Genomic DNA, 25,538 nt, shown 5'->3' with positions numbered 1-25,538 from the left:
GTAATTTTATTGCATTAACATATAACAGTTAATTGCAATTGAATAGCCTATGATTATGATGTTCTTAAATAGTAGGTCAATGTGAGTTGTGATATTGAAGCAACTGTAATAAGTGGGAGAAACACTTTCCTTATTACTCATAATTTAGATTGTCAGCAGTAGGCTACTGCAGTCGCACACGTATGTTTACAGGTTTATAGCAGCCTACTGATTCAGGTAATTATTACGTGTAGATACATGAACTCAGTGTTCACTTACAAGTTGGGGCTGACGTTACTCCCTCAGTTCCTGTACAGGACAGTTCATGTCCAACCCCTGGACACCACCCACTTGTTCAACCCCTCAGTTCGAGTCATAAAAGACGCCGACGACAATTCCAGGAGCTCAGTTGCAGGTGCATGCTTAGTGCTCAAAATGGCTGTTCCTAAGACATTCTACGACATCGCTGCGAAACTACTGAATGGAGATATACTACATTTCTCCTCGCTTAAAGGCAAAGTAGTGCTGATTGAGAATGTGGCATCTCTCTGAGGCACGACCACCAGGGATTACACCCAGATGAACGAGCTCCACGAGCGCTACAGCGCAAAGGGGCTTGTGGTTCTGGGAGTTCCCTGTAATCAATTCGGACATCAGGTAAGATGGGTGGTAATTGTTTTGGTTCAAGAATCAATAACACAGTTACAATATTATAGTTACTTAGGTACGTCATTAATAAGTGAACATTGTGTGGCACCTGTTCATTCAAATAGCTAACTAGTTAAGTGGAACTTGCGCAATGGTTAATATATGGCAGATGTAGCTTACCTGCCCAGTCTATTTATGACTCCATGTTGCAAGGGGCAACTGATTTCAAGCTAAGTATACCAAGCTTTTTCTTTATGTAGGATAGACAACAACATGTGAACGTGCACGCAAATCATGTTTTCATTTAGGCTGCTGAAAACGCACTGTTTTATCTTCATAAAAATAAGAATTCTCCTTGGAGAGCGTAACTGAATCCAGTTTGACGTGCATCTATTTTAAAATGATAATAAAGACAATCGATCGTTTATTTATTCATTTATTTATTTATTTATTTTTAAATGATCTTTTTCGATTTGACAAGTTTTCTTTACCACTTTTATACAGGAGAATTGTAAGAATGACGAGATTATGCAGTCCCTGAAGCACGTCCGTCCAGGCAAGGGCTTTGAGCCCAAATTCCAGCTGCTGGAGAAGGTGGATGTGAACGGCAAGGATACAGACCCCTTGTTCCTTTTCCTCAAGAGTAAACTTCCGTTCCCTAGCGACGACACCACATCCTTGATGACCGACCCCAAGTGCATCATCTGGAGCCCAGTCTGCAGGAATGACGTCGCTTGGAATTTCGAGAAGTTTCTCATTGGCCCTGATGGGGAGCCGTTCAAGCGGTACAGCAGGAGATTCCTCACCAGCGACATCGATGGGGACATCAAGAAGCTTCTCAGTCTGGCGAAGTAAAACGTCCCTTGCATTGTCTCCGCAGAAGCGATGGTGGCAGGGAGATGACTTGCTTTGTAATGGCTGCGAATATCATCAAACTCATTTTGTGTTCCAAAGAGTCACAAGATGCACTTCATACCAGTCACAATCTCATATTTCCTGCATACCATTTCTTCTGTAAGACAATGCTTTATCTTAAACCAGCTGTGCTTTCTTGTGCAAGATGTTACTGAGTTTAGCCTCTACTTTATGATGGCATCCCTTGAAACCAGTGTGAGAGGGGTGACTGATGAACATGTAAATGGCATAAACCTGTCAGCAACATTTGGTTCATGCAACGCATAGCTGTGCTTTTTGTTTTTGGCAGACTAATAAATACACTTTACTTGGCACCTGTTTGTGGATTTCATTTTTCAAAGCTGTGGTTGGCCTGAATGATTTTGCTGCTTTGTTGGGATTTTATTTTGATATGAAGAGGTAAATCCTTGATGGGTTTGGTAATCATATTACTTCCTATTTGTTTGAGTAATTCTCTGAAATTTAAATGAAGTTTAAATAGGCTAGTGTCTGTAATTAAAGTCTTAAACTTTTGTTCAGTCCAAGATAGGATCCCTGCATCTTGCAAAACCAGATTATAAATAACTAGTATTATCAATAAGTGTTCCTAATTCTTTTAAGATCAAGCTATTAAGAGACATGGGAGATGTGGCAGTACACAGGAAGTGCTTTTGAAACAAGTGGAATACTGCCTTAATGACGCATTATTACTGGGACGTACTTTGAACCTTGAGGTGAATTATGAAGGGTACTTAAGGGCACTGTAACAATTTGTTTGAATATAAGTGTCACCATTCATAACTGTGTTGTTTCCCAAACAGGTTTTTAAACCAACTCAGAAGCTGTAACGTATTCATGTCCTTGGCCTTGAAATAAAATAGCGACACTATATCTGTCCAAGAAAATACACCTCATTTTGCTCAGTGCAGACAGCAATATACATACAACGTAAGTATACTGTAGTAAGTCCAAATTCCACCCCAGAAAACAAGACGGAAAAAAGCATTTTCCATTGTTTCATTACCTTTACAACCAACTAGCTGCCTGCCGTGAGACTATAGATCTCATAACTTTGTCAATATGCTGCAGAGATTAAAGCATCACACCATGTAGTGAATGTGCTGTCAACCATCTCCAGGATCATCCATTTATGTTATTTTGAACAGCAGCAGTTTCAAGTTTCATCAAATTTGACACTACTCCAAAAAAATATTGAATTTCACTTCATTCAGTAGGTTTGCAAGCATTACATTTAAGAAACTTTATTATTCTTCCAAAACTGGTTTCCCTGCACAAAAAGAACAAAAAGCTTAAATAAGAACTATGTGAAACAATTCTCTCAATAAAAAGAAATTTATATTTTACCTCTCCTGGGAATTTACAGATTGTACATGTATTTATTTCATACAAGCCAAACAAGAAACAACTTCAGAACTCATACAGAAAATATACTCTTAAATCTCAAATAATTCCCACTAGTGACATACCCCACTGTTAAAAGGCAGCTGGTGCTTCTGTTAGAGCAGCACTTAGTTGTCAATGTTTGTATTGTTCCCTTTCTAGTTTCCAGTGAGAATGCAAGATGGAGCCCCAAAGAACAGTTTCTGGTAGATGTGGACTAAGTCTACCATCTTCGATCACCAAACATGGCTGCTCCTTGCACTGCAAATACTGAGGAGCAGGCAAAACATTGTGAGAAAGGGGAGAGAACACTGCTGCTTGAGACCCAATTACTGCAGGGAAAATAAATCAAGATATTCTGATGGGGAGCAGGGTTCTGGGTACTTACTGCCTTACTACAATGTTAAATACTTTTCATATAGTTGCATATATTTCAATCTCTAAATTGAGGAGCTCCAACCCATTTATAGGTAGAAACCAAAATGACAGATGTAATAGGTAAATATTTCCCCCACCCCCATGCTCAATACAGTTGGCAGATTTGACAAATGTGTATTACCTGAAGCACTTTGGTTGAAACAACATGTGCATTTGGCTTTTACTATTTTGAGAATCTTCTAGAGGATGAGAGAAACATTTGATTGAATCTATTTTAGGCAAAGTCTAACATTCCGGTTGTCCAGCCAGTGGTTTCACTGTCATTTTCCCCTCCTTTTCGCCAACTGTCTTCAGGCCACAGGCCCCAAGGACTGTCTCTCTCAGGACAAATGTAAAAACTAACAAGGGTGTGTTGTTTTTTTACTTTTTTGGCTCTTGCTGACTGTGGATGAAAATAAAATATGCAGGAGAGAGAAAAACAGCGGAGTCTTAAATATCCGAAGTGGCTTGGTGTGTGCGTTAACGTGTCTCAGTTCGTTTCAGTGCATGTCCCTGAACGCCTGGCCTCTCAGTTAGTGTCCATGTGATCGTCTCCCGTCTCAGACGCCTCCCCCATGGAGGCCGAGGGGGGGCGGCTGGTGCGCCCGTCTCCGTCTCGGCGTTGATAAAACAGGACATAGGCTGCTTTTGTCTGAGGAGCAGAGGAGGAGATCTGGTTACACAGCTGCCACAGGACACCAAACAACCACTGAAGCAGAGAACAGGCAGTTAGTATGGAGCTATCATCACTATTCATTCCACCACTGTAATATTACAACACCCCACACTGAATACTAACTGGCAATGGAAAAAGAAACAGTCAAGACGAGCTCACCATAATTATTATTGTAAACCCTTTACTAAAAACTAAATTTCATCATACAAGTCATTAAACCTATGGGAAGCTGACCAAACTTACCACAATCTGGTCTTCCGTAGCAGGGAAGACGCTGCTGTCGTCAAAGTAATGCCACTTTCCGTCAGATTTGTTTTTGCAATAGGCTGTGTCTGTTGGAAGGATGTGGGAAATTTCTGTTGAATTATAAAAATTCCTCAAGTGATGATGAGCACCTAATTACATAAGAGTACAGCTGTGCCAGGCAGACAACATTCCTATCTTTTGGGACCATAATCTGTTTTACTGTCTTATTTCGAGACATACTTTAGGTCAGTGTGTGTTTTATAAATCTCAGCTCTGTCACCATGAAGAGGCTACAGAAACTGCCGATTGTCCAAAACCGAGACAAACAGGACTTTCACAAGGAAGCAAATTACTGTATCAAATTTCACCACATTTCATTTTCAAAATGGAAAGATAGAATGTTCCAGTGAACACAGTAAACTAAAAGCAGATTATATTTCTGTATAAAGAGATGGCAGGCACCTTCAGCAACCTCACCCTTTTGCAGCACAATGCAAGCCCTGTTCACAGAAGGTGTGGCAGGACAAGGTGTAATGATTAAACAATGTATAATATATCCATTCCAGGCATAATAAAACTGTGACAAATTTCTAGAGTAATTGTGGACAACTAAGACATTTACCTGTGAATAAAAGGTTCGACACATTTATCTGCAGATATTTGTAAGTTGGACAAAAGCTTTTTAAAAATTTAACATGATCAGTCAGCAGAAATGCAGCAGTTATCACAAGAACAGAATTATGAGCAGAAGGCTGGTTAGTATTCACTTCAATACAAAAAATAGCACAAATATCCTTTTAACTGAATTTCCTACGAAATAGACTTTGTACAGGCACATGTAAACCCTGAAGAAGAGGGTGAATAATAATCACTTACAGTGCCCTCCACCCATTCCACCATAGTGGTTGGACACGGCGATGAGGTCATACACGTAGGGCCCTGCCATAGGATCGCACACAAACTCTGACATGTTCAAGTCCCTGGAGAAGAAAGCACACCATTAGCTACTTACGAAACATTTATCCTGTTAATGATTATTCATGCAATGTGTACACAATGTGTGTCACTTCAACTGCCTTCACCTGCCTTCAGTTAGCCAAAATAATAGTCTTTATCTGAAATACTGAAAACACTGGTGATGAAGGCATAACTGACCAACGCTTCCTGTACCGAACTCCAGTCTCATGCAAGTAAGCATGAGTCAGCTTGTTGGAAGCAGGCACTGTTGCCAGGAAGGTGTCAGGTGTGTTACTGAACCAACAGGGATACTGTGAAAGAAGACTGCAGCCTCACACAAAGGTGCCCTAATTCTCTCATCTCCCCTGGCACATATCCCCACACACAGAACAGATGCTAAAGCTGAGCAACAGCAACTGAATATTCTGTGAGCTGGAACAGAATATTGCGAGTGATTGTATCTGCCTTCCTCCAGAGCTTTTTTCTGTGTTTTAGCCGACCACATGGCTTATAAACTCTTGGCATTGTGAAGCATCCATTGCCCATCTGTACACAAGCAGCTTGGATACCATGCATGGAATCATTTGAATCATTGTGTAGTGTTGTTAAAAAGGTTAATATAATACACATAATATTATATTACATTTTACTTTTGGCCAAATGATAAGATACATTTAGGGGTCATCTAGTGTTATGGACTATTAGGGCAAAAATCTAAATGTACAAAATGCTTTGGTTTTAAGGTATAAAACCAAAACTGCATTTAATGTGTAAATGTTTTCTATTTTTTTACAAGATCATTAAAATGTTGACAAAGAAGGAAGAAAACAATATGTTTCAACATGCACAGCAGTGTGGGTGTTGTATACAATTTTAGTTGTCCTTCCTTTTCAAGAGTAAAAAACACAAAAGGTCTGCACTGTAAATATTTACAACAGAAATAGGAGGAAGAGTCTAACTTCCTCCTATTTCTGGCTGCTTTCCAAACAAGCCTTCCTGAATCAGTGCCATCTAGTGTGCAAACTTTGCAAAAAGCTCATCCAGCTAAAACGGGTCAGCCAGTGGTAATATTTAATCCTGTGACCAGCATTGTAAGATTTCTAATTGAATATTAAAGGTTGGATGCAGACTCCATCATTAACTCTGGATTGCTCACTATTACAGTGATGATCTGCATATTTATCCAAGAACTGTGTTCCTTGTGACTGATACACCAAAACACTTCAAACAGACACAGAGGATACAAATACTGACTATGTCCCATCCCGTTAATCCATACTTAATCAAGCAGTTTCTTGTAAAAAAATTGGATAACCATTGACCTCACAAGCCATCCAGACAGGTATGCAGCTTTCACTATTAACTAATGAAGTGCGGGAGAGAACGGCTGTTCAAAAAGCCTTATTAATATCCTTATTAGAGAATCATGGAATGGAGCGAGGCATTTGTCTCAGGGCTGCAGTGTACCTAACAGGGAAGTCTACCACTGTGTCCAGTTTATCCCTCCAGCAGCGGTTATAGGAGAAACGTTTCAGGTGCACCACTAGGATGTGCGGCAGAGACCACAGGTCAAACTTCTTAGTGGCCTGCTGGTGCTTCTTACAGGTGGGGCAGTACCTATAGGGTCAGAAAGCAGATTAGCAGCAACCTCAACATAACATTCAGCTCTGAAATCAACACAATCAATCTATACTGTTAAAGCTGACCAAAAAAGTAAGAAAACAAATTCTTCCAGAAACTGAGCTTCCTTAGTATGGCAATATGAACAGGCCAGCATAAAATCAGAAATCAAAGTTTCCTTGTAAGACAAACATTGAGTGTCACTCAGGGAATTGTGGGAAGAGGCCTACCAGGGGTCGTGCTCTCCCAGCGTCTCCATGGTGGTGAAGAGCTCGATGCACTCCCTGAGGGCCACGGTGGACTTCTTCTTCTGCTGCTGAAGCATGCTCTCATGTCTCTCAAATGCCTGGGGGTCCAGGGGTTGGTTTATGTCAGAATAAACAAACAAAACAAGCAAACAAGCAAACGAATGTGCACACAAGGTGGTCTACTAGGCCCAGCACTTGACTTGGGAGGGACTGACTATACTTACCTCGGCCTCTCTGTCATCGAAGCACAGCTTCTTAATTTCCCAGTTCCAGTCCATTGCCACTGTGGAATGCACTGTACACACACAGACAAAGAACATCTGGTCATTGCTCAGTAAATATATATCACACTATCGGAATTTTCACTTAGTGAAAAATGTAGTTTTTTTTAATACGCTTACCAAAACTCACAGACCAAACCTTACACTTGCAGAGCAAGAGAAATTTGAGCAGAGCCAAACATGTTAAAAGGGGCTGGTAAGATACTTGCTGTTGAGTTTGAGGATGTTTCCCTCGCAAGGCAGTGGGCTGATGTTGGCTGTTCCATACGAGTTCACCATGTTGAAAGAGAACAGCTTGCGCCGAATGGAGCCACGCTTTCTGCTCAGCTTGGAAGTGCCGCCAATGGTGCCATTCTCCAGGGCCTGCGAGTCCTCGTCCTCCCCCACCGAGGACTCCGATTGGCTGCTCTGTGGCACCGGGCTAACCTGCTGATCCATAGCTTCCTCCTCCTCTGCAGGACACACACAGGGCTTTCCCATCATCACCTCTCAGTGTTAGATCTCCCAGCTCATGGACTCAAATCTGCAAGCTTCTAAATGCATTTTAGAACAGATGCAACTTGTTTGCAGATGCAAATTAAGAACAATTTAGATGCAACTTGAAAAATTCATGTGTATGTTCAGTTCACAGTACGACACCAGAGATTTTGTGGCTACTCAGACTATCCACATTCATCAGGAATGTAAGAGAGGTTGAGTTACTTCTGTGAACAGAGTCTTACCTCCACACATGCCATTGGGGCCATTGCAGGTCCCAGAATGTCCCCCCTGTGGTCGGTCAGTGCCATTGGTAAACCCTGAGCTGCATGAAGCCTCAACTGAATGAGGGCTTTCACACCTCGCCAGGTTTGCGTTGTGATTGGTTGCCGTTGCGGACTCTGCTGCTTGGCTGCTGCTGCTGCTGCTGCTGCTCCGGGAGGCAGAGATCTTGGTCTCAGAAGCAGAGCGCTGGGGCTGCTTTACATAGCGCCTGAAAAAGGGAAACAATGATGCAACCAGCCTCACCCTATACACAAGCATAGCACAGCACTGCATGCTGTACCAGCACTGCCTCTGTTCTGCACAGGCTCCCACAAAAATCTGACTCTGACTCTGCTCTCATCACCCTTCCCCTCTATCTTATTCATCATCTCCATGAAAACAACAGTATAGGGATCGGGCATTCATAAGCCTAAGTTCATACGGGATTTAGGGTTTTTGCTCTCCCCAGCCTTAAACAGAAAACAGCAGATGCGCAATGCCCACTCACCCTATCCGCTCCAGCACTTTGTGATACAGCAGGTCGACGGTGAGGTTCTGGCGGGGGATGGTGATGATGAGCGGCTGGCCGAAGAGCATGGTGCCCATGGAGCCGCCCGTGTGCTTCACGTGCCGCTCCCGGAAGTACAGTGGCAGGTTGAGCTTCTCTGTGTCCTCCTCCTCCACCTCGTACCTGCAACGGGGAGCGAGAGCCAATCAGAGCTTCTCCGCATGCATGCACACCTTTGGGTTTTTGCAAAGTGCTTTGTACAGAAAAAAACCATCATGATCACAAAACAGGCAGGAGGTAAGACGCAGCATAAGGGCTGCAATTCGGATTCAATATGCCCGACTGGAGACCTTCCCTTGTTGTTGTGATTGTAAAAGTGTGACGGTGTACGCTAGGCTAACAAGCCCATCCTTTTATTGCAGCCTTGGAAGCAAAACGCAAATGAGTGCAAATGAACCACTTACACAAAGATGTCATCTTTCTCCAGGATGTTACTGAGGCCATCGTCCCGTCTGTAGATTTTGTGAAACCGATGACTGTAAACGTCAGCCACCACCATCTAGAAAGATATTGGTGAGGTTCTATATCATTTACATAATCTGCACTAACGATTCAGTCCTTCTGTCACAAAGAATGAGTGTGATTCCCAGAGGCTGAAAAGAACCACACTTTTCTTGGCTTTTGATATTCCCTAATTAAATAAAGGGCAGCATAACCTTTGTTTAGATATTAACCAAACAAGACAGCTCTTTCAAAACTTCAAGCTCTTTTGAAATAGTTGAATGCATCCCAGCATGTTGTCAATGTGCAATGTGTGATCTGGTGAAATACAGGTAGAGGTTGAGACAGATGGTGAAATAGAAGGACTCACATTCCCTGCAGGGAGTCCAGAGAGAGCAGACAAGGCAGCACAGAGGTCAGCCACATTGCCCAGCTTGGGAACCACCACCCTGTACTGGAAAACAGAGAGACCCGTGCATGGCGCCTGGCTTTTCTGCACATGCAGACTGTTTATCAGCACACTAACCCGGGTCAAAGTTCAACGAATCTGACTCCTCAGCCACAGTGCCAGAACTGGAGATTACGAAAGCAAGGCAATTACACCAATCACACCGACACACATTCAGAAAGAGCATGGCCGCTCCCGAGGTCTCACCTGCATGGGTCTGGCCTGGGGGTCGGCGCGGACCAGGAGAACCTCAATGCTGCGGTGCTTCTTCATGGGAAGGGGCAGAGTGAGGTAGCAGAAAGGGTCAAAGGTCACAGAGACCTTAGAACACTCAGGGCAAACCAGAGTAGACTTGAAGAGGCCGTGGAAGATGTCCACTATGACAGAGCTGTTGCGCAGACGGTGGTTTGTCCAGGCTTCTCTTGCTACGATCTGAATGCACAAAAACAAACAAATAAATAAATAAATACCCGAATTTGCCAAATAAGGTTATTTATAAATGGAACTGCAACCCCATTCAAACAATGAAGAAAACATTGAAAATGTAGAATTGCACACCAATATAGTAATATTTGATACAAATATATCCTTAATCAGTGTATTACATTACATTAACCCTTAAGCCCCTTTCACACATGCATCTTAACCCATATATTTTATGGCAATTTTCCAATGTCGGTATCGTGTGAATAGGAGCTGGAGCTTATTTTCCATAAAAGAAGTTCCTCCAATTTGCTGGGTCTGGTAAGATTTATGGAAATCTTCCGCCACAGCGCTAATTTGAACAAAAGCAGCAACATTCCCGGATAAAGCAAGCAAAGGGTTTCGACATTTTAATGCGCTTTTCACAAAAGGTTTTTGTTGTACAATTTCTTCAATAAATACTTCACTGAATATGCCCTCTCAACAGTTCTTGCACAAATATGAGACACTGCACATAGAAGACATTGGAGCTGCATTGTGTAATTTTGTAAGGGAAATTTGAACATTTATTTTATGAATAAACAATGTCACTGTCCTTGCTTTACATGGCTTTGTCTATCAAGAACACTAATATAATATTGTCATCATTGCCTAACGAATTGTTTGTGCGTTATGCAATGTTTCTCTCTGGTAAACATCTGTGTCAGGCTGTTCCAGTTTTAAGTTGCTTTTTTACCCAAATGCAGAAAGCTGGCTAATGCCATATTGCACTTTGCCAAAAACAACTGCATATAAGCAATGATTTTTAGCTGATAAGCCATGCTTCCACTATTTGTATAACTTTAGCTATTTGGGATCAAATAACTCAGCTATATAGGCTAAAGCTGTTACCATTAGTTAGCTTTAAACTATCATTCTTCAAACGTGTCATGTTGGTAAGACTTACATCCCTGCCAAACTATTTTTCTGTGAAATACCTAGATGTTTTAGGCGAACTAACGTAACATTTGCCCTGCATTGCTTTAGAGGGTAGACATCCTATCCAGAATGGTCATGTCATGTGCAAACAGCCTTGACACCGGCAATGTTATGGGTTCCATGTGTAAAAGGGGCTTTAGAGACCCAAGGTGATTCTGAAATTTTCCCATTCTTCAGCTTTATACAGAAGCAGGTCTATGTAATAGATAACCCATATTATCCATAAAGAAATGACAAGCTAAGGCATAGATATGACATGGTGGTGCTATGTGTGTGTGTGTTCAGCAGGTACTACTGTTGGTGAGGACGCAGTAATCTAGGCGAAATGTAGACACCCGTTTTTATTATTGGCCTATTCAACATATTTGAGAGTCGCAAGTCTTCACTGCCTAACAAAAAAAAAAAAAAAAACAATCCCACGTTCAGTCATGCGATAGAGATTAAAGGCTTCTAAGGGTTAAATTAGCTGTCGTCACTTTTCCAAAGAAACTTGCAAAAAAAATTTTCCACATTATTTATAGCAGTACATCTGAAGAATACAAAGAGGATCCACGCAGGAAGGCATTGGAATAAAAACAGTTTTAGAAATGAAGTTCTATTTTATTCATTATTTTGAGTCAGTTGTTCAAGCCCTCTCATTTCAGAGCCCCACTGAGACGCAGTCGGGGCGGTTTGCCTGTGATACCTCGTCTGGTCGGCCCTCTGCATCCCTCAGAGCCAGATAAGGCTTCTTCTTCACTCGGTTGAGGTCCTCGTGAAGCCCGTCCAGCAGGAAGGCCAGCAGCTCCTGAGAGTCCTGCTGCTGGTACCCTGAGAACTGGGGTGCAAAGCGCCCCACCTGGGTCTGGGGGGAGGGGGGGTGAGGAGGATGCAGGTAGGAAAAGGGACAGACATACAGTAAGACAACGAGGCATTTACTAGTCTGTCCAGCTCTATTGTCCAGCAGAAGCAATCGACTGCTCACCTTAAATGTGCGGGGAGCTACAAAGCAGCTCCGGCTGAGCCAGATCTGCTTGACCAGGTCAGCGTAAGCCTCAGCAATCTCCCCCCTCATTCCCAGCGGATTCTCCCGGTTCAGCTCGGCTTCATGCTGGTCATTCAGGAAGTATTCTGTCAGAGGGGAGGTGTTGCTCAGGCACTATGAGGCAGGGAGGAGAGGGCGCTGCATTAGTATAATTTAGAGCCATTTTACAATCGCAAAGACTGTTCACTGTTTATCAAATATTCACATGCAAGAAATTAACCCATTTAACTACTCATAAACATTTTACTAAATTCAAGATTTTAACCCTACCCTGCTTTTTTCACAATTTCATAAATCTACGTGTACGTGTGCGTACCTGCAGGGCAGAGTTCATGAAGCAGGTGTTGCCCAGGTTACTGAGGCCACACAGGCCTGGCTGGGACTGGGATTCTTTGTAGTTGTAGGATGAACTGTAGGAACTGTAGCCTCCCAAACTGTGAGGGCAGAGAACCTTTAATTGGGATGGCTCTAGCCAGACTTCCCACAGTGTGAAACTGTGGTGTACCTGAAATAACAAGCGCTGTGCTGTGGACTTGCCTGCTGTCAGAGGAGGTGCTGTTGTTCAGCGTGTAATCGGAGTTAATGCCGCTGTTCCCGTTGGTCACCGTCGAAGTGATGGTGGCCGAGGAGCTGGAGGAAAGCTTTGGAGAGGTAGAGAAGTTCCGAGATGTGGTGGTACTAGACCTAAGAAAACAATAAACCTCCATTGTAGTCCAAATGACTTATTTATCCCATTTTTAATCACATATCAATTAATTCAAGCCTGACCTATACTTGCTCATATTGGGTGATATGAACGATGGGATACGTGGAAGGGTGACATCTACTGGGATGAAAGACATCTGCAACCTCAGTCACATATTCCAGGCCAATGTAGCAGATAAATTCATAACAGAAACAATCAATCCAGCTGGTTTTTTCAGTGGGTGTTAAATGGATACGTATTTGCCCCACAAACGGTATTTACTTACTTTGAGTGTTTGGCTTGCCTGGGCCATGTGCCATCCTGATTCTTCCGTTCAATCACAAGCACCTGTGAGCCACAAACCAGTTAGATGCACAGTGCTGACCATTTGCTGCCTGATCAGCTGTTTGACACAGAGCACTCACAGTCAGCAATGTCAAAGGGGAGGGGAAAACAGACACGAAAATCTACCGCTATCTATGGCTGCTAACCAAAAGGCCTTTCATTTCAATACCTCAGTGGCGCAAAAATAATTAGTCCCAGCTAGGGACATTTCAGACCAACAAGGCCATATGCATAGCAGCAGGCCTCTGGGGCGTGTAGGGTCTTGTCTGTTACCTGGCCCTGGAAGAGGCCAGCATCCTGCACGGTGCTGTCCGGTTTGTTCAGCTGCTCGTACGTGTTGCTCATGTATTTGTTCCACAGACGGGTCTCCTTTTCTCTTGGGATATTGAACAGTGACCTCATCTCCTTCTCGATCGTGTCTGTGGAGAGGTGGACGGGTCATATTTCAAGACAACGACATTGGGAGTTGAAACACTGAGCGTAAACATCTCTCAGGTTTTGCCTTCCCCAACAAGGGTCCTAGCAGTGCTTCAGTGGATGGGTATTTTTCTCACCTATGGTGTCAGCCTTGCTGAAATGTCTCGTCACCACATTCTCCATGTCATTGTTCTCACATAAATTGAGCTCCAGTAGGTAGACCTCAACTTTACAGTGCTTCACAAACATGCCGTATTCCACCACCTATAGAGAGGAGAGTCAAAAAATCACCCCAAACACACGAGTTAGCTACAGTCCACAACCTTCATACAAAATGAACTGAGTTTGCTGCAAGAGCCAAAAATGTGCAAACTGAGATTCTGTTGCAAGCAGTGCGGCTTTAATAAGGCTCACTCCTAAAACAATATACATTTTATAAAGAGCCTTCACATTAAATAAAAAAACTACATTATTCCACTTAATTAAAATGTCTGCTGAACAGATCTGAATGGTAGTTTCGTGGCCACTCAATCCTACATGATGGTCTAGATTACTAAATTCCTTACTGAGCTTACTTCTTTGATGGGGAGGAGGACACAAAAATACAGTAGCTCACCTTGTCCATAAACCAGAGGCCAGAAAAGCCAACACAACTCAGATATTCATCCCTGCCTGAAGATGACCATATCGATTGAAAGGCATTGGTCCAAAGCGCAAAGAGTACATGCATCTATAGCCATTGTTTTGTTTGTTCAGTAACTGTCTGTATAAAGCTTATTGTTCAATTTTTTGTCAACCGTAGCCACGGCCCATACTAAATAGACAATATACTTCTTTCTCCTATCAGGGGGGTGCTTGCCTATTTCTGATTCACATGTTTGTGTCACTCTGCAAAGCAACCCCCAACACCACCATTATGATTGGACTGGACTTCTGAAAGAGCGAAAAGGCCACCACACCTTTCTGACGATGGGGCGCTGGCCCTCCAAGCACCCGTACCACCCAACAAGAATGTTCCAGGCTTCAGTGGGCAAAAGAACATAGTCCAGCTCATCTATAAGGTTTTCCTTCAGGGTCTGAGTTTCATTGTCTGTGGCACAACAGCATAGAGGGCGTCAGTATCCATTTCAAAACATTTCAAAAACACAAAGTTTGTATACCACATGTACAGCATAGGCTGACATTTCTGTAATAAGCAAACAATTATGAAAAAGAACTAAAACCAAAGAGCAAGAATGTATAGGTTAGAATTTTCCATCCTGATCTTGAACTGCATGCTCAAATTTACATTCCTCTGGGCTATAACCAAAAATAAATTTTCCATGAAATGACCACAGACTGCCAAAGATCCTGAGGCTTACATTTAGAAATTAAGTAACTGTGTGATGAGAGATGATGCCCAGAAACACAGCTTTATGTGTAAAGTATTTGGCTCCAGCTTACCCAAGAACAGCCCGGAGTTGTCAATAGGTCCTGGATAAAGACTCTGATGTCCAACATTATACAGATCCCAACTGTCAAAACCCACATACTTCTTCCACTGTTTAAACCACCGACAGTCAACCAGAAACCTAGGAAAGAAGATAAATCACACTACAATACTGAAGATGTTGGAGAGTTGAGAGAGTGAAATATGTGATTTGCATAATATTTGTATTGTATGTAGTAAAATTTCTAGGGGAAAAAAACAAAATCTCAAGACCACCACTATGACATCTCCAACGTTTCTCCATATGGTAAAAATATAAAAATGGTAACATTTTGTTACCAAGTTAAGAAGAACCTGAAAGGTAACATGACAACAAGAAGCAAATTAACCCTCAAACATAGGTCACTCTAGTCACTCTTACCAACATAGTAACAGTAAGGATATCATAATTTTAACTGTACTAAAAGTGCTGCTCTGGATAACCTCATACAGATTGCATACACTTCATAGTCCAATACGGATAATGTGCAAAACATGCGTACGATCACATTTAATCGTTAACTGTGCTTACAAATGTTTCCACAAACATTTCAGTATTCTTTTTTTCTTCCTTTGGTAAGATCTAAATCTACAAAATATTTATTATTCAAAGTAACTTTAAGTAGGTCATAGCCTATAACAATACGTTAATACTAAATATGCTATTGATTTTAACTACATTAACACGTTAACAAAACCTCAAATTTCAGTTCATTTTTATTTAGATTTAAATGGAGATTCAGTAGTTTCAGTTTAGTTTGCTCAAAAACTCGTTTTCATTTTTATTTCAGTTTACTTTTTATCGCACTTCGTCTTAGTTTTCACGATAATAACCTTGTTTTGTGTAGTTCATTTCGTTTATTGATGAAAGTGATTTATGACGTATTTTATTGATAATGATATATATATAAAGACCCACACGCGCGCAGCCGACATTTAGCAATGGCGTATTGCTGCATTTTGGATTACTTAGCGAATCTTGCTTTGGAAGAGCGCACGTCTTCGGGGACTGCGCATATAGGACGCAGATACAGTTGCAGAGAACTATGGCCGATGTTTGCACACGATCCAGAAGGAGGCATGCCATTTATGGGATTGCTAGGGTGTTTCCTTATGCAAATCAACAAGAACAAGCACGCGCATTTTCGATGTAAGGTAAGAACAATTGGCATTCGTCCGCTAATACACCTGTAATAAAAATTCGAAGGTTCACCCAGGTTTCATGAAACGTGTTTTGTTTTTTCGTAGGAACTGTTATTAAGAGCAAAAGTAAGAATTTAACAAAAGTTTCTATGAAGTTATATAATAAAAGCACAGTCAAAGAAGCTAGCAGGCATCAAGCAATAAGCTATCAATGTTGCTTCGACAGTCAGAAAGACAATGTAGAATTCTGAAACCCGAGTATACCTACAACGTGAAATATAAATGACTGACCAACATTAGTGGTCTTCTGCTCGTACTGCTGTGCATGCAATAATAACTGGACATCGAGGTAGCAAACTATCTGCGTTTGCGATTGAAACTACCAAACCATGGGAAGAAGTAGCTACCAAACAAGGTAGTAGCTGGGTGTCATCCAGTGAAAATGACAAAGCAGTAGCTAACGTTAGCAAACTTAACCACAGTTAATGGGACAACGAACTAGCCAGCGGCCTGTATGTCCACGCACTTTCCTGGTCCGTGTACACCGTGCCAGTGGGATATTTAGTTAACCACCGCATCCAAGGGTGTTGGACGAGGGCACCTGTATTTCTAGCCAGTTAGCCACGACTGCAACCAAACAGTTTGTTTAGACACAGCTAGTAGCTAACACGGCTCTAAGACATAACGGTACACATTAGTAAATAATACCCAGTGACCGTTCCCAGATGCCCTGTGGCATAAACCCTGCCTCGTACCCATGGGTTTCCCAGCTACGAAATCCTGACGCAGGGCCCCTTTTACACAAGAAACGGAATAACGTTTGCTAGCTAACTGGCTAGGGCTCCGTAGCGTAAAATTAGGACCATCTCTCACCATTCATCTCCGTTTCGCAATGGTGTCTTTAGAAGTCGCTCAATACCCTGCTTTTGGCTGTCCGTTAAAGGTACGCGTGTCTGACCAGATACCGGCTCCGCATCAGGCTCAGCCCCGCTACCCGATTCGGATCCGCCTCCCTCAGCCATCGTGCCGTTACTGAGTTGGACCTGCGGTGCGCGGATGCAACGGAAATATGAGTCACGGGCCCACGAGCCACACACACTCCAAGTTCCTTTCCCTGCCAGTTACTGGAACTTCAAACGGCAGCGGCGCGCTCGAGCTTTGATGTCACTAGCCCTTGTTATGTTTGAAATAACATAATAAACAGATACAGTTGCCGTTCATAACTTCTTACAGCTAGTTAAGTCGTGAGTGTTTACCTCGTTACAGTAACAATCCAATCATTTCAGTAGCTGCCTATCAAATAATAGAAATAAAATCATTGTAATTCCTACCGATTCTAAACGAGTCATTTCTTTTTAGCTTTAGATAAAGTACCATACATAATAAGCAGGCTACTTGTCATCTGCCAGTTACTCTTGTTGTTCATAGGAGTCGCTTTCTGACAATGTGTGCCTGACTTTATTGTCATTCTGTGGAAACTAAAACTGGGTCGTCTTAAATATGGCATTAACATTCTCCAATAATTGAGAATACACTTGTCTGAGTAATATGAAAATTCTATAATAATGCATGGTGTAGCCAAGAAATTAACACACTGCACTCATATAGGTCTTGTCAAAACAGTCTCTTTACAAAACAGAGGATAATGTTACAAAAAACTGAGTGGGGTCCATAATAAAAAGAAAACACAAACATTTCCACACACAAACAAGGTATCAGAGTTAGTGGGCCACATCAATGGCCACATGCCATCACCAGTGTCCTCAACTCAGGAATTATAGCAACCAAAGAGGGAATGGACAGAAGAAACAGAACACTAGACATTAAAAGGAGGCAGCAGCAAAACAAAGGGGTTGGATGAAAGAGACAGGCTGCAATTTTCCTTGAAAGCCCCCTACAGTAACATCATTACACTAGGAGCTGTTTGAAAATGGCTTTTCCATTGCTGATGGTATCCTTCAGTGATGATCTAGAGTTCATGATTCAAGGAAACTCCCCACATTTACTTAGTAAAATTACTTATTTTTTTATTTTTGTTAGACAAGTTTCTTAATAGGGAAGGGCCTTGATTCAGTTTATGTAGTAGCAATAATGCTCACTTTAAAATAAATCATGTTGTAGAACTGATTTAGAAATTAATCAAAACATCAGTCGCACCAATTGTTCATTGTTGATCATCACTGGATTATTTCAAGCAGCTCAACATAAGATGTCCTCCCTAACTAATTTTAGCAAAAGACTGAACCCATTAGCAATCTCTAGTAGTGCACATGCAATCAGAAGATGCCAGTGGGCAACTCGCTGCTGAACATTCCATCCAGGTCCAGCTCCTTGCTCATCAGTTCCTCCTCCACACTCTCTAGTGCCCACTGGTGGTCAGTCAGCTCCAGGGCTTCCCATTCAGCCTTGGGAGGGTGGAGAGCACAGACTTGTCATAGAACATAGAATACAGTTATTATCAAAAGCACACACTAGCTACATGAATGGACCGCACCATACTTTAATGAAATAAGAACCATTTTAATCTGTACTCTAGCTAACCATTTCTAGATTTACCTTAAAAGCCTTGTTGGTGTCGGCTGGCATGGCCATGGCAGCCCCACTCATCTGTTCCTGCATGATTCGGGACTGATCAGCTCCTGTGAAGTCACATTATACCAACAATAAAAGCCATATCCACTACAAAGCATCTAAAAACCCTACAGTAAAACCACATCGCAGGAGAATTACTAAAGCTGACTAAAGGGCATGCTCAATTAAAACTTAATTCCTTCTCATTAAACACAAACACCACTCCCAAGACTGAATCAAATATAGTTGACTCAAAGGACATCTAACAGTGTTATTGCTACAAAAAAAAATGTTTTGCATGGGGAGCAGAAGGCCCAAAGATTATTTTTTGGTTGCAAAATTCCATTCACACTTAAAAGGGGTGGGGATTTGAAAACGTAAATACAATCTTCTGTGGCGCTGGCATGACACTGGCAATATCACTGTGAAACAGCAGTAAGGCCAGGTGGCAGTTTTTATTTACATACTAGAACAACAGATCCGCACTGTGAAGAACATTGCTGACACAATGCCATTGGCCAGCTACTATTTATAGCAGATGTTTTTGCTGTTAAACTGACACTGAAGTATTGGAAGGTAGAGCTGTTATCTTTTTATGAGGCAAAGAATGCCTCCAGCTATCTGTCCTTCTAGTGGGTATCAAATGATTTAAATATTTCTACTACAAACACTCCTTCTGAAACCAGCATTACTCTAAAACTTATACAGTCTGCATAGCAAAGATATCAACTAAAATTTTCAAGAGATCTGTTTTTATTAATCTGGATACCAGTCAATGCATTATTTAGTAGAGTCCTATACTTTGTATAAACAGTCATTTCTGTCCACAAGCCCAGAGGAGGAGGAGCTGTGCTGAGGAACACAAGGTCATAAGGTCATGCATTGCAGGGGAGCGTGTGTTACCATTGTCCTGTCCTAGAATCAGGGAATACATGCTGCGAAGGCCAAACACATTCAGGAAGTACCAGGATGCTGAGCTCACCCTGAACACATAAAGAAGAGCACAGGGTCATAAGTGGCAACTCGTACACAGATATTTAAACCCCTTCCAGGATTTAATACTTCACACCTTCACTTTTGATTAGTCTTCTCCTAAGACTGTCACATTAGCCGATTTGGAGGGGGCTAAAATGGCTAGAGAAATACCCTGCTTAACCAGCACTGAGCAGTAATATTGAAATTTTACAGAAAGACAGATTTCTGGACCACTGGGGGGACACAGTGGGCTCCAGAATTATTGGCACCCTTAATAAAAATGAAGAAAAAAGGCTGCATAAAATAAATGACAGATAATAATCTGTATGTCATGTTCAAACATATGGGAAAACTATATACTTTTTTCAATACATTTACTGTCATGCTTCAATGTTTTTTTATTAAGTAATCTAATTTTTTCTGAAAACCATAGATGCCATAATTATTGGCACCCCTAACAATTATTGAAAGTAAAATCAAACAAAATGAAATTGGCAATACAACTGTACTTAATTTAGTTCATCTCAGTCTAAAGGAACTATAGTGTCATTCCATCACTTCCAGTTTCACTAGAGAATAAAAATGAGGTAACAAGCAAACAAAAACCGTTTGCCATTCATCAGCATGGGAAAAGCCAAATAACTGTCAATTCAGAAGTGACCGATGGTAATTTACTGTCACAAGTCTGGTAATGGGTACAAAAAAAGACATAAACGGTTAAACATACCACTTAGCACTGTAAGGGCAATAATAAAAAGGTGTAAAACATATGGAATGGTCGCAAATTTGCCAGGAAGAGGAAGCAAGTGCATGGTGTCCCCACGGACGGTGAGGAAGATGGTGAGAGAGGCCATTAATAACCCAAGGATCACCGTTTAAGAATAGCAGAGATTGGTTTGTTTCTTGTGGTCAACAAGTCTAAAAAAAAAAACATAAAATGGCACCTCCATACCAACTAATTCTTTGGAAGGGTGGCACAAATACAGCCCTTACTGAGCACAATAAACAAAACCAAGAATCTAGAGCTTGCCAAACCTCATTGGAATTATGACTGGAAGAGAGTGCTATTGTCAGATGAGACCAAAATTGAACGTTTTGGCCATACACACCATCAACATGTTTGGCGGCAAAAGAGGAATGCATACAGGAGAAGCACCTCATACCTACTGTCAAATATGGAGGTGGGTTTTGATATTTTGGAGATGTTTTGCTGGCAGTGGTCCCGGGGCACTATTTTAGATCAATGGGACAATGAATTCAACAAAGTACCAGGAACTTCTGGCAGAAAATTTGGTTGTCTCTGCTAAGAAGCTAAGACTTGGTCATAGGTAGATTGTCCAGCAAGACAATGACTCCAAGCATACATCAAAATCTAAACATAAATGCTTAAGTGAAATCAACATCCATGTTTTCCAATGGCCATCTCAGCCTCCAGACTTAAATTTCATCAAAAACCTGTGGTCTGAACTGAAGAGGGGGGGTCCATAAGCGCAAACCCAAATATATCAATGATTCTGAAAAGTTCTACATGGAGCAATGGTCAAAAATCCCTCTAAATGTGTTCTCTAACCTTATCACAAATAAGGTTATAATAATAAACTCATGGCTGTCATCTTTTCCAGGGGTGTTTTCACAAGTATTAAGCCAGGGGTGCCAATAATTGTGGAACCTGTTTTTTGGGGAAATATTTTTTTTTATTACAAAATTTAAGACTTTGGTTGATTCCAATGAATCGTTAATCAAGCACACTAGTTTACACACGTTGGAAAATAAAGCTTATGTCAATAACTGTATTATTTTTAAGTTTAGCCTTTTTTTTTTTTTTTTTTTTTTTTAAAGCATTTTTTGTGCATATTTATCAAGGGTGCCAATAATTCTGGAGCCCACTGTAATAACATGGCAATACAATGGCAGAATGCAGGCACAGATTCTAACATCATGTACTGCACTGATGCACTAGCTCACCATCTTCAGAAACATAGCCTACATGTAATTAACCTGCAATTGAATTTTACTACAGTGACTTCTTTGTCTTAAATACTACAAATGTGAAAATTCCATTGCACTACACTAAGTAAAATGTGATTTGTTTATTCATTGATTTAACAGACCATTTTAAAACCAGCTGGAAAACCAAAGAATGATATGAGAAAACTGAGAAAGTAGTTACAATTATTCAAAAGATGACACTGACCAGGAGGCATCAAGAGAGAGCAGCTCGATTCCTTGCTGCAGCATGGGCTTGAAGCGCAGTGTGAGGGGAAAAGGTACCTTGGCTGCCAGGACAAAGAGTAAAATAAACCAAATGCTAGGATCATTTAAACACATTTACACACAGTGAGGTAACCGCACAGTGTGGTAACCTCACCATCTTCTGATGCAGACCAAAAATCCAACTGTTCAGCTGTTGGGGCTTAGTTTCCATCAAACACCAGGGTTCTCCAGCATAGACTTTGCGTTAATTTTATTGTACAACCAGTTACTAAATTGTGCATGATTCATAAAATGTGCGTACAAATGAAAAAAGTTTTGTAAATCACATATACACACGTTTGATTTATAAATCACTAATATCTCAAAGTGTGTGCACATGAACAAGCTTTAAGACGCCATGCAGTGAACGCCCACAACTATCCTTATATGGTGGAAGAACAGTTTGTAAGCATGGTTTGGAGCTTGCGTAAATATGCACATTTTTGCGACAATTTCAAGGTTTATAAATCTCAGCAACAACAGCATGCATGAAACATGTTTAATAACAATTTGTGCACAATATTAGAAATTAACACCAAGGGTATAAGCCTAACCACTGATAGTTTTGAATATATATTGCAAAGTGAATTAATTTCAGAGTTAAATTAAAATAATTCAATCCATTCAATTCCAGTTCAGAGAATTTACTGATTACCGATTGGGGCAGGGCAGCAATAAAGGTGCTGTGCACAATAAATCAGGGTGCCATACTCACTTGTGACAAAACCTGAGAAGGTCCAATTGATCCAACCGCCAATAAGGATCATGGGTAGAACATTGGTCACATTTCCCTTCATCATGTCTGTCAGCATGCTGGGATCTGTATGACAAATACCATTACAGGTGCAGCAGTAAACATATACACAATCAAGTACTACATTACCACAACATAGCCACTTCTTATTTGTAATGTTTAACAAGACCAAACACTTGAAGTATAAGGTTTAAATGCCTATTGAAAATAGTCATATGACACAGACAGCTTGCTTCCTGTGGAGATATTATTGTCTCATAAATCATTAGATAAAGAATATGTTAAAGTGGAGGGTTAAGTAACGCGTGAAATCTATTGCACTGTTGTGCTTTTCTCATGTTCAGTACTAGTAGTTATTATAGGACGGAGTGTAGCACAGTGGGTAAGGAACTGGACTTGTAACCAAAAGGTCGCAGGTTCGATTCCCGGGTAGGACACTGCTGTTGTACCCTTGAGCAAGGTACTTAACCGAAATTGCTTCAGTATATATCCAGCTGTATAAATGGATACAATGTAAAATGCTATGTAAAAAAAGTTGTGTAAGTCGCTCTGGATAAGAGCGTCTGCTAAATGCCTGTAATGTAATATGAACCTTGCACAAATAAAATGATTCACAAATATTTTTTGTATTTTACAAACAAAATAATTGGTTCACAAATATGCTTTAGCACTCACAAATATCTGTCAAACAGATAAACGTAATAATACATTTTAACTTACTGACACACGTTATTTTTTCTGAAAAGATTTACCAATGCATGGCATTCATTTGACAATAACTTGAATTCATTTGTGGATTTTTTAGATGATCCTCACTGCAATATCTCCAAATTTATCCACATTTTTTGCCCCCCATGGAATTTTCTCCAGCCAGTCAGATTTTAAGACATTCTTTGCTAACACCCACATTATTCTGACCAATCACAGCACATATGTGCTTGCTTCAACCAATCAGCTCTCCTAGGTTTTACAAGCACTGCAAGGTCAGAGTTATGTGGCAAAGAGACAACTGCTCATCCAGGAATATGGCTGTAATGGCTTAGTGAGTGCAAAAGCATATTTGTGAACCAATTAGGCCTATTATTTGTGAACCAATTGTTTTGTTTGTAAGATAAAAAAGATATAAAAAGTAGGATGACAGCGATATGATTTTACGTAACCGATGTCACCTGATTCATTAATTATTAGATACACCTGATATGTTGGAGATGGCTATATTAAATTGATGGGTTTGACATTGTTTTACTCAAAAAGGAGAAACTGTTCCTGAACCATCTGTCCTTTAATTAGTTTAATTTTTAAAATATATTGCATCCTTTCCTCCAAGGATCTGTTAAAAAAAAAAAAAACTTGTGCCAGGTGTGCAAACCTATTCTCTTTCAAGTTTCTAAGATACAAAAAATATTTGTGAATCACATATTTCATTTGTGTAAGGTTCTTATTATTTATCTAATGATTTATGAGACAATACAACCCCCATATCTTACGTTTGTAAAAGGAATGCGTGTTCTTTATCGCAAAATGATAACACTACCGCATGTTTGATATAAAATAGATTATTACTCAGGAAGTAAGCAGGAAATGAATTCTGATAGACACATAGAGCTTACCTGTCATTGGTGATGGTGGAACAACCTTTCTTTTAGTTTTTTTAAAGAAGCCATCCTCCTGATTATTGAAGTAAAATTTCCTCATCAAGAAGGACTACAGAGAAGAAGAGTGACTATGTTAGCTGGCTACATATTTCATACAAGGATTGTAATATTGCTGTTTCCATTTAATCTAATAAACACACCTGTTTAGGAATGTACTTTCCATTTTCTCGCAAAATCCTGCTCCTGATGAGAACCTGGCTGGATATTCGGAGGAAAAAAAATTACAGACAGAACAATTCAATGCACCAAATCGGGGTTCAGTACCAAAGGTCTGTAAGTCCGATTTTTACCTGTCCGACACCTGCTCCAGTGTGAGTTTCTTGTCACTTTGTAACAGAATGGAAACGTAGTGGCGAATCACCCCAACCAGGAAGGTGATAAAAACGATTGGCAACACCACCCACAGACGGATGTTGGAGTCCAACAGTAACTCTGGCTCAGCCATGACAGCTAAGCGAACAGAAAAGTGCACATTACAATATCGAAGCGTAATGAGCATAGTGGTGATGCCACGCATTGCAAATCCTACATAGGCAGCTAATGTTAGCTTACAAGCTAACCGGACAGAAAACTAATTTCATTTGGCTTCTGACTTCTACGTGAAACGTACGAACCTATTCTCTGACGAGTGGTCTTTAAAGATAAAACGTAGGCGACGTGAAAAGCTATAACAACACATTGCAAATTGCAATTCAAATTATACCAAGCGAAAGGCATCGTATTGGCGTGTCTGTGTAACCTCGCTAGCATTTGCTAGCTTATGGTGGCCAAACATAAGGATGAAACAGCCTATATATTTGAAAGGGTCATGTAGGTAAACGGCAAATGTTTTAGTGAATTTTGTAAAAATGACTTACCGACCGTCAGCGTTGGAATGAGACGTTTTTTTCTCGAGCCGTTGAATTTCCGGATAGCAATCCGCTTAGCTCCTCCGTTTCGGCTCCTCCGACAGCCGCCCTCGGATACGGAGACAGTTAGCCAGCTATCGCTGCATCAGCAGCCATGCAATATCCCCAATGCTTGTAACCAGGAACTGCGCTGTGTGCTAATGACAGGTAGCAAAGACACAGGAAGATAGCAGCAACAAAAGAAAGAAACAATCGTTGCAAAGCGTACTGCCCCCCAAAGGCGACAACAGTTAGTGTGGCGAGCTATCTTGCTATCTTGTGGTGCTCTGGTTAAAATGAAAATTGTTCAATTTATGTCATATCGAAAGGTTACTTTGAATGTTGGTCAAACAAATAAATCAGTAAACTAAATAAACGAATTCTGGTTTAATGTA

The 25,538-nt window shown here is 41.0% G+C and overlaps 2 protein-coding genes, 1 long non-coding RNA gene and 1 pseudogene across 7 annotated transcripts; 2 read left to right on the top strand and 2 right to left on the bottom strand.

Moving 5' to 3' along the window:
* Positions 1-374: 374 nt before the first annotated feature.
* Positions 375-1,856, top strand: LOC135237246 (glutathione peroxidase 1-like; annotated as a pseudogene).
* Positions 1,857-2,767: 911 nt separating this feature from the next.
* On the bottom strand, positions 2,768-17,070 carry LOC135237243 (ubiquitin carboxyl-terminal hydrolase 4-like). Of its 4 annotated transcripts, XM_064304158.1 has the most exons (22): positions 16,922-17,070; positions 14,881-15,008; positions 14,397-14,527; positions 13,575-13,701; positions 13,294-13,439; positions 12,962-13,023; positions 12,528-12,674; positions 12,307-12,424; positions 11,931-12,104; positions 11,652-11,810; positions 9,773-9,997; positions 9,488-9,571; positions 9,081-9,175; positions 8,617-8,799; positions 8,090-8,337; positions 7,577-7,819; positions 7,311-7,381; positions 7,069-7,184; positions 6,686-6,835; positions 5,138-5,241; positions 4,259-4,347; positions 2,768-3,991 (listed from the first exon to the last, which is right to left on the bottom strand). In XM_064304158.1, exons 1-22 carry the CDS (start codon positions 17,068-17,070, stop codon positions 3,869-3,871), a joined length of 3,072 nt encoding a protein of 1,023 aa, XP_064160228.1. In that variant the 3' UTR covers positions 2,768-3,868. The 4 variants fall into 4 exon arrangements, with proteins under 4 accessions (XP_064160228.1, XP_064160229.1, XP_064160230.1 ...); XM_064304159.1 differs by lacking the exon at positions 2,768-3,991 and having other exon boundaries at positions 4,259-4,371; XM_064304160.1 differs by lacking the exons at positions 2,768-3,991; positions 4,259-4,347; positions 5,138-5,241; ... (1 more) ...; positions 7,069-7,184; positions 7,311-7,381 and having other exon boundaries at positions 7,637-7,838.
* Positions 15,835-17,378, top strand: LOC135237248 (uncharacterized). The gene is made up of 2 exons (XR_010324782.1): positions 15,835-16,060; positions 16,992-17,378. It is a non-coding gene; the product is annotated as an uncharacterized LOC135237248 (long non-coding RNA).
* A 279-nt stretch (positions 17,379-17,657) lies between these two features.
* Positions 17,658-25,480, bottom strand: emc3 (ER membrane protein complex subunit 3). Of its 2 annotated transcripts, none has more exons than XM_064304165.1 (9): positions 25,114-25,480; positions 24,547-24,706; positions 24,397-24,454; positions 24,212-24,305; positions 22,563-22,667; positions 21,789-21,870; positions 19,523-19,602; positions 18,605-18,687; positions 17,658-18,453 (listed from the first exon to the last, which is right to left on the bottom strand). In XM_064304165.1, exons 2-9 carry the CDS (start codon positions 24,699-24,701, stop codon positions 18,325-18,327), a joined length of 786 nt encoding a protein of 261 aa, XP_064160235.1. In that variant the 5' UTR covers positions 24,702-24,706; positions 25,114-25,480; the 3' UTR covers positions 17,658-18,324. The 2 variants fall into 2 exon arrangements, with proteins under 2 accessions (XP_064160235.1, XP_064160236.1); XM_064304166.1 differs by having other exon boundaries at positions 25,118-25,480.
* Between the last annotated feature and the right edge of the window lie 58 nt (positions 25,481-25,538).

The sequence above is a fragment of the Anguilla rostrata genome, chromosome 13 (assembly GCF_018555375.3).
Source record: "Anguilla rostrata isolate EN2019 chromosome 13, ASM1855537v3, whole genome shotgun sequence".
NCBI classification, from domain to species: Eukaryota; Metazoa; Chordata; class Actinopteri; order Anguilliformes; family Anguillidae; genus Anguilla; species Anguilla rostrata.
Note: the sequence above shows the minus strand (reverse complement) of the source record. Positions and strands in the feature narration are given on the sequence as shown.

Bases quoted from the DNA above. Each gene is read 5' to 3' on its own strand.
- LOC135237243 (XM_064304158.1), bottom strand. From the start codon at position 17,070: ATGGCTGAGGGAGGCGGATCCGAATCGGGTAGCGGGGCTGAGCCTGAT. The intron at 9,572-9,772 runs GTGAGACCTCGG...TCTGTTTTCCAG, and splicing joins CCCAGGCCAGACCCATGCAG to TACAGGGTGGTGGTTCCCAA. The intron at 7,185-7,310 runs GTAAGTATAGTC...CTGGACCCCCAG, and splicing joins TCGATGACAGAGAGGCCGAG to GCATTTGAGAGACATGAGAG.
- emc3 (XM_064304165.1), bottom strand. From the start codon at position 24,701: ATGGCTGAGCCAGAGTTACTGTTGGACTCCAACATCCGTCTGTGGGTG. The intron at 24,306-24,396 runs GTGTGTTTATTA...TCTTCTCTGTAG, and splicing joins GAAAGTACATTCCTAAACAG to TCCTTCTTGATGAGGAAATT. The intron at 19,603-21,788 runs GTCAGTGTCATC...TTATGTGTTCAG, and splicing joins CTCTCTCTTGATGCCTCCTG to GGTGAGCTCAGCATCCTGGT.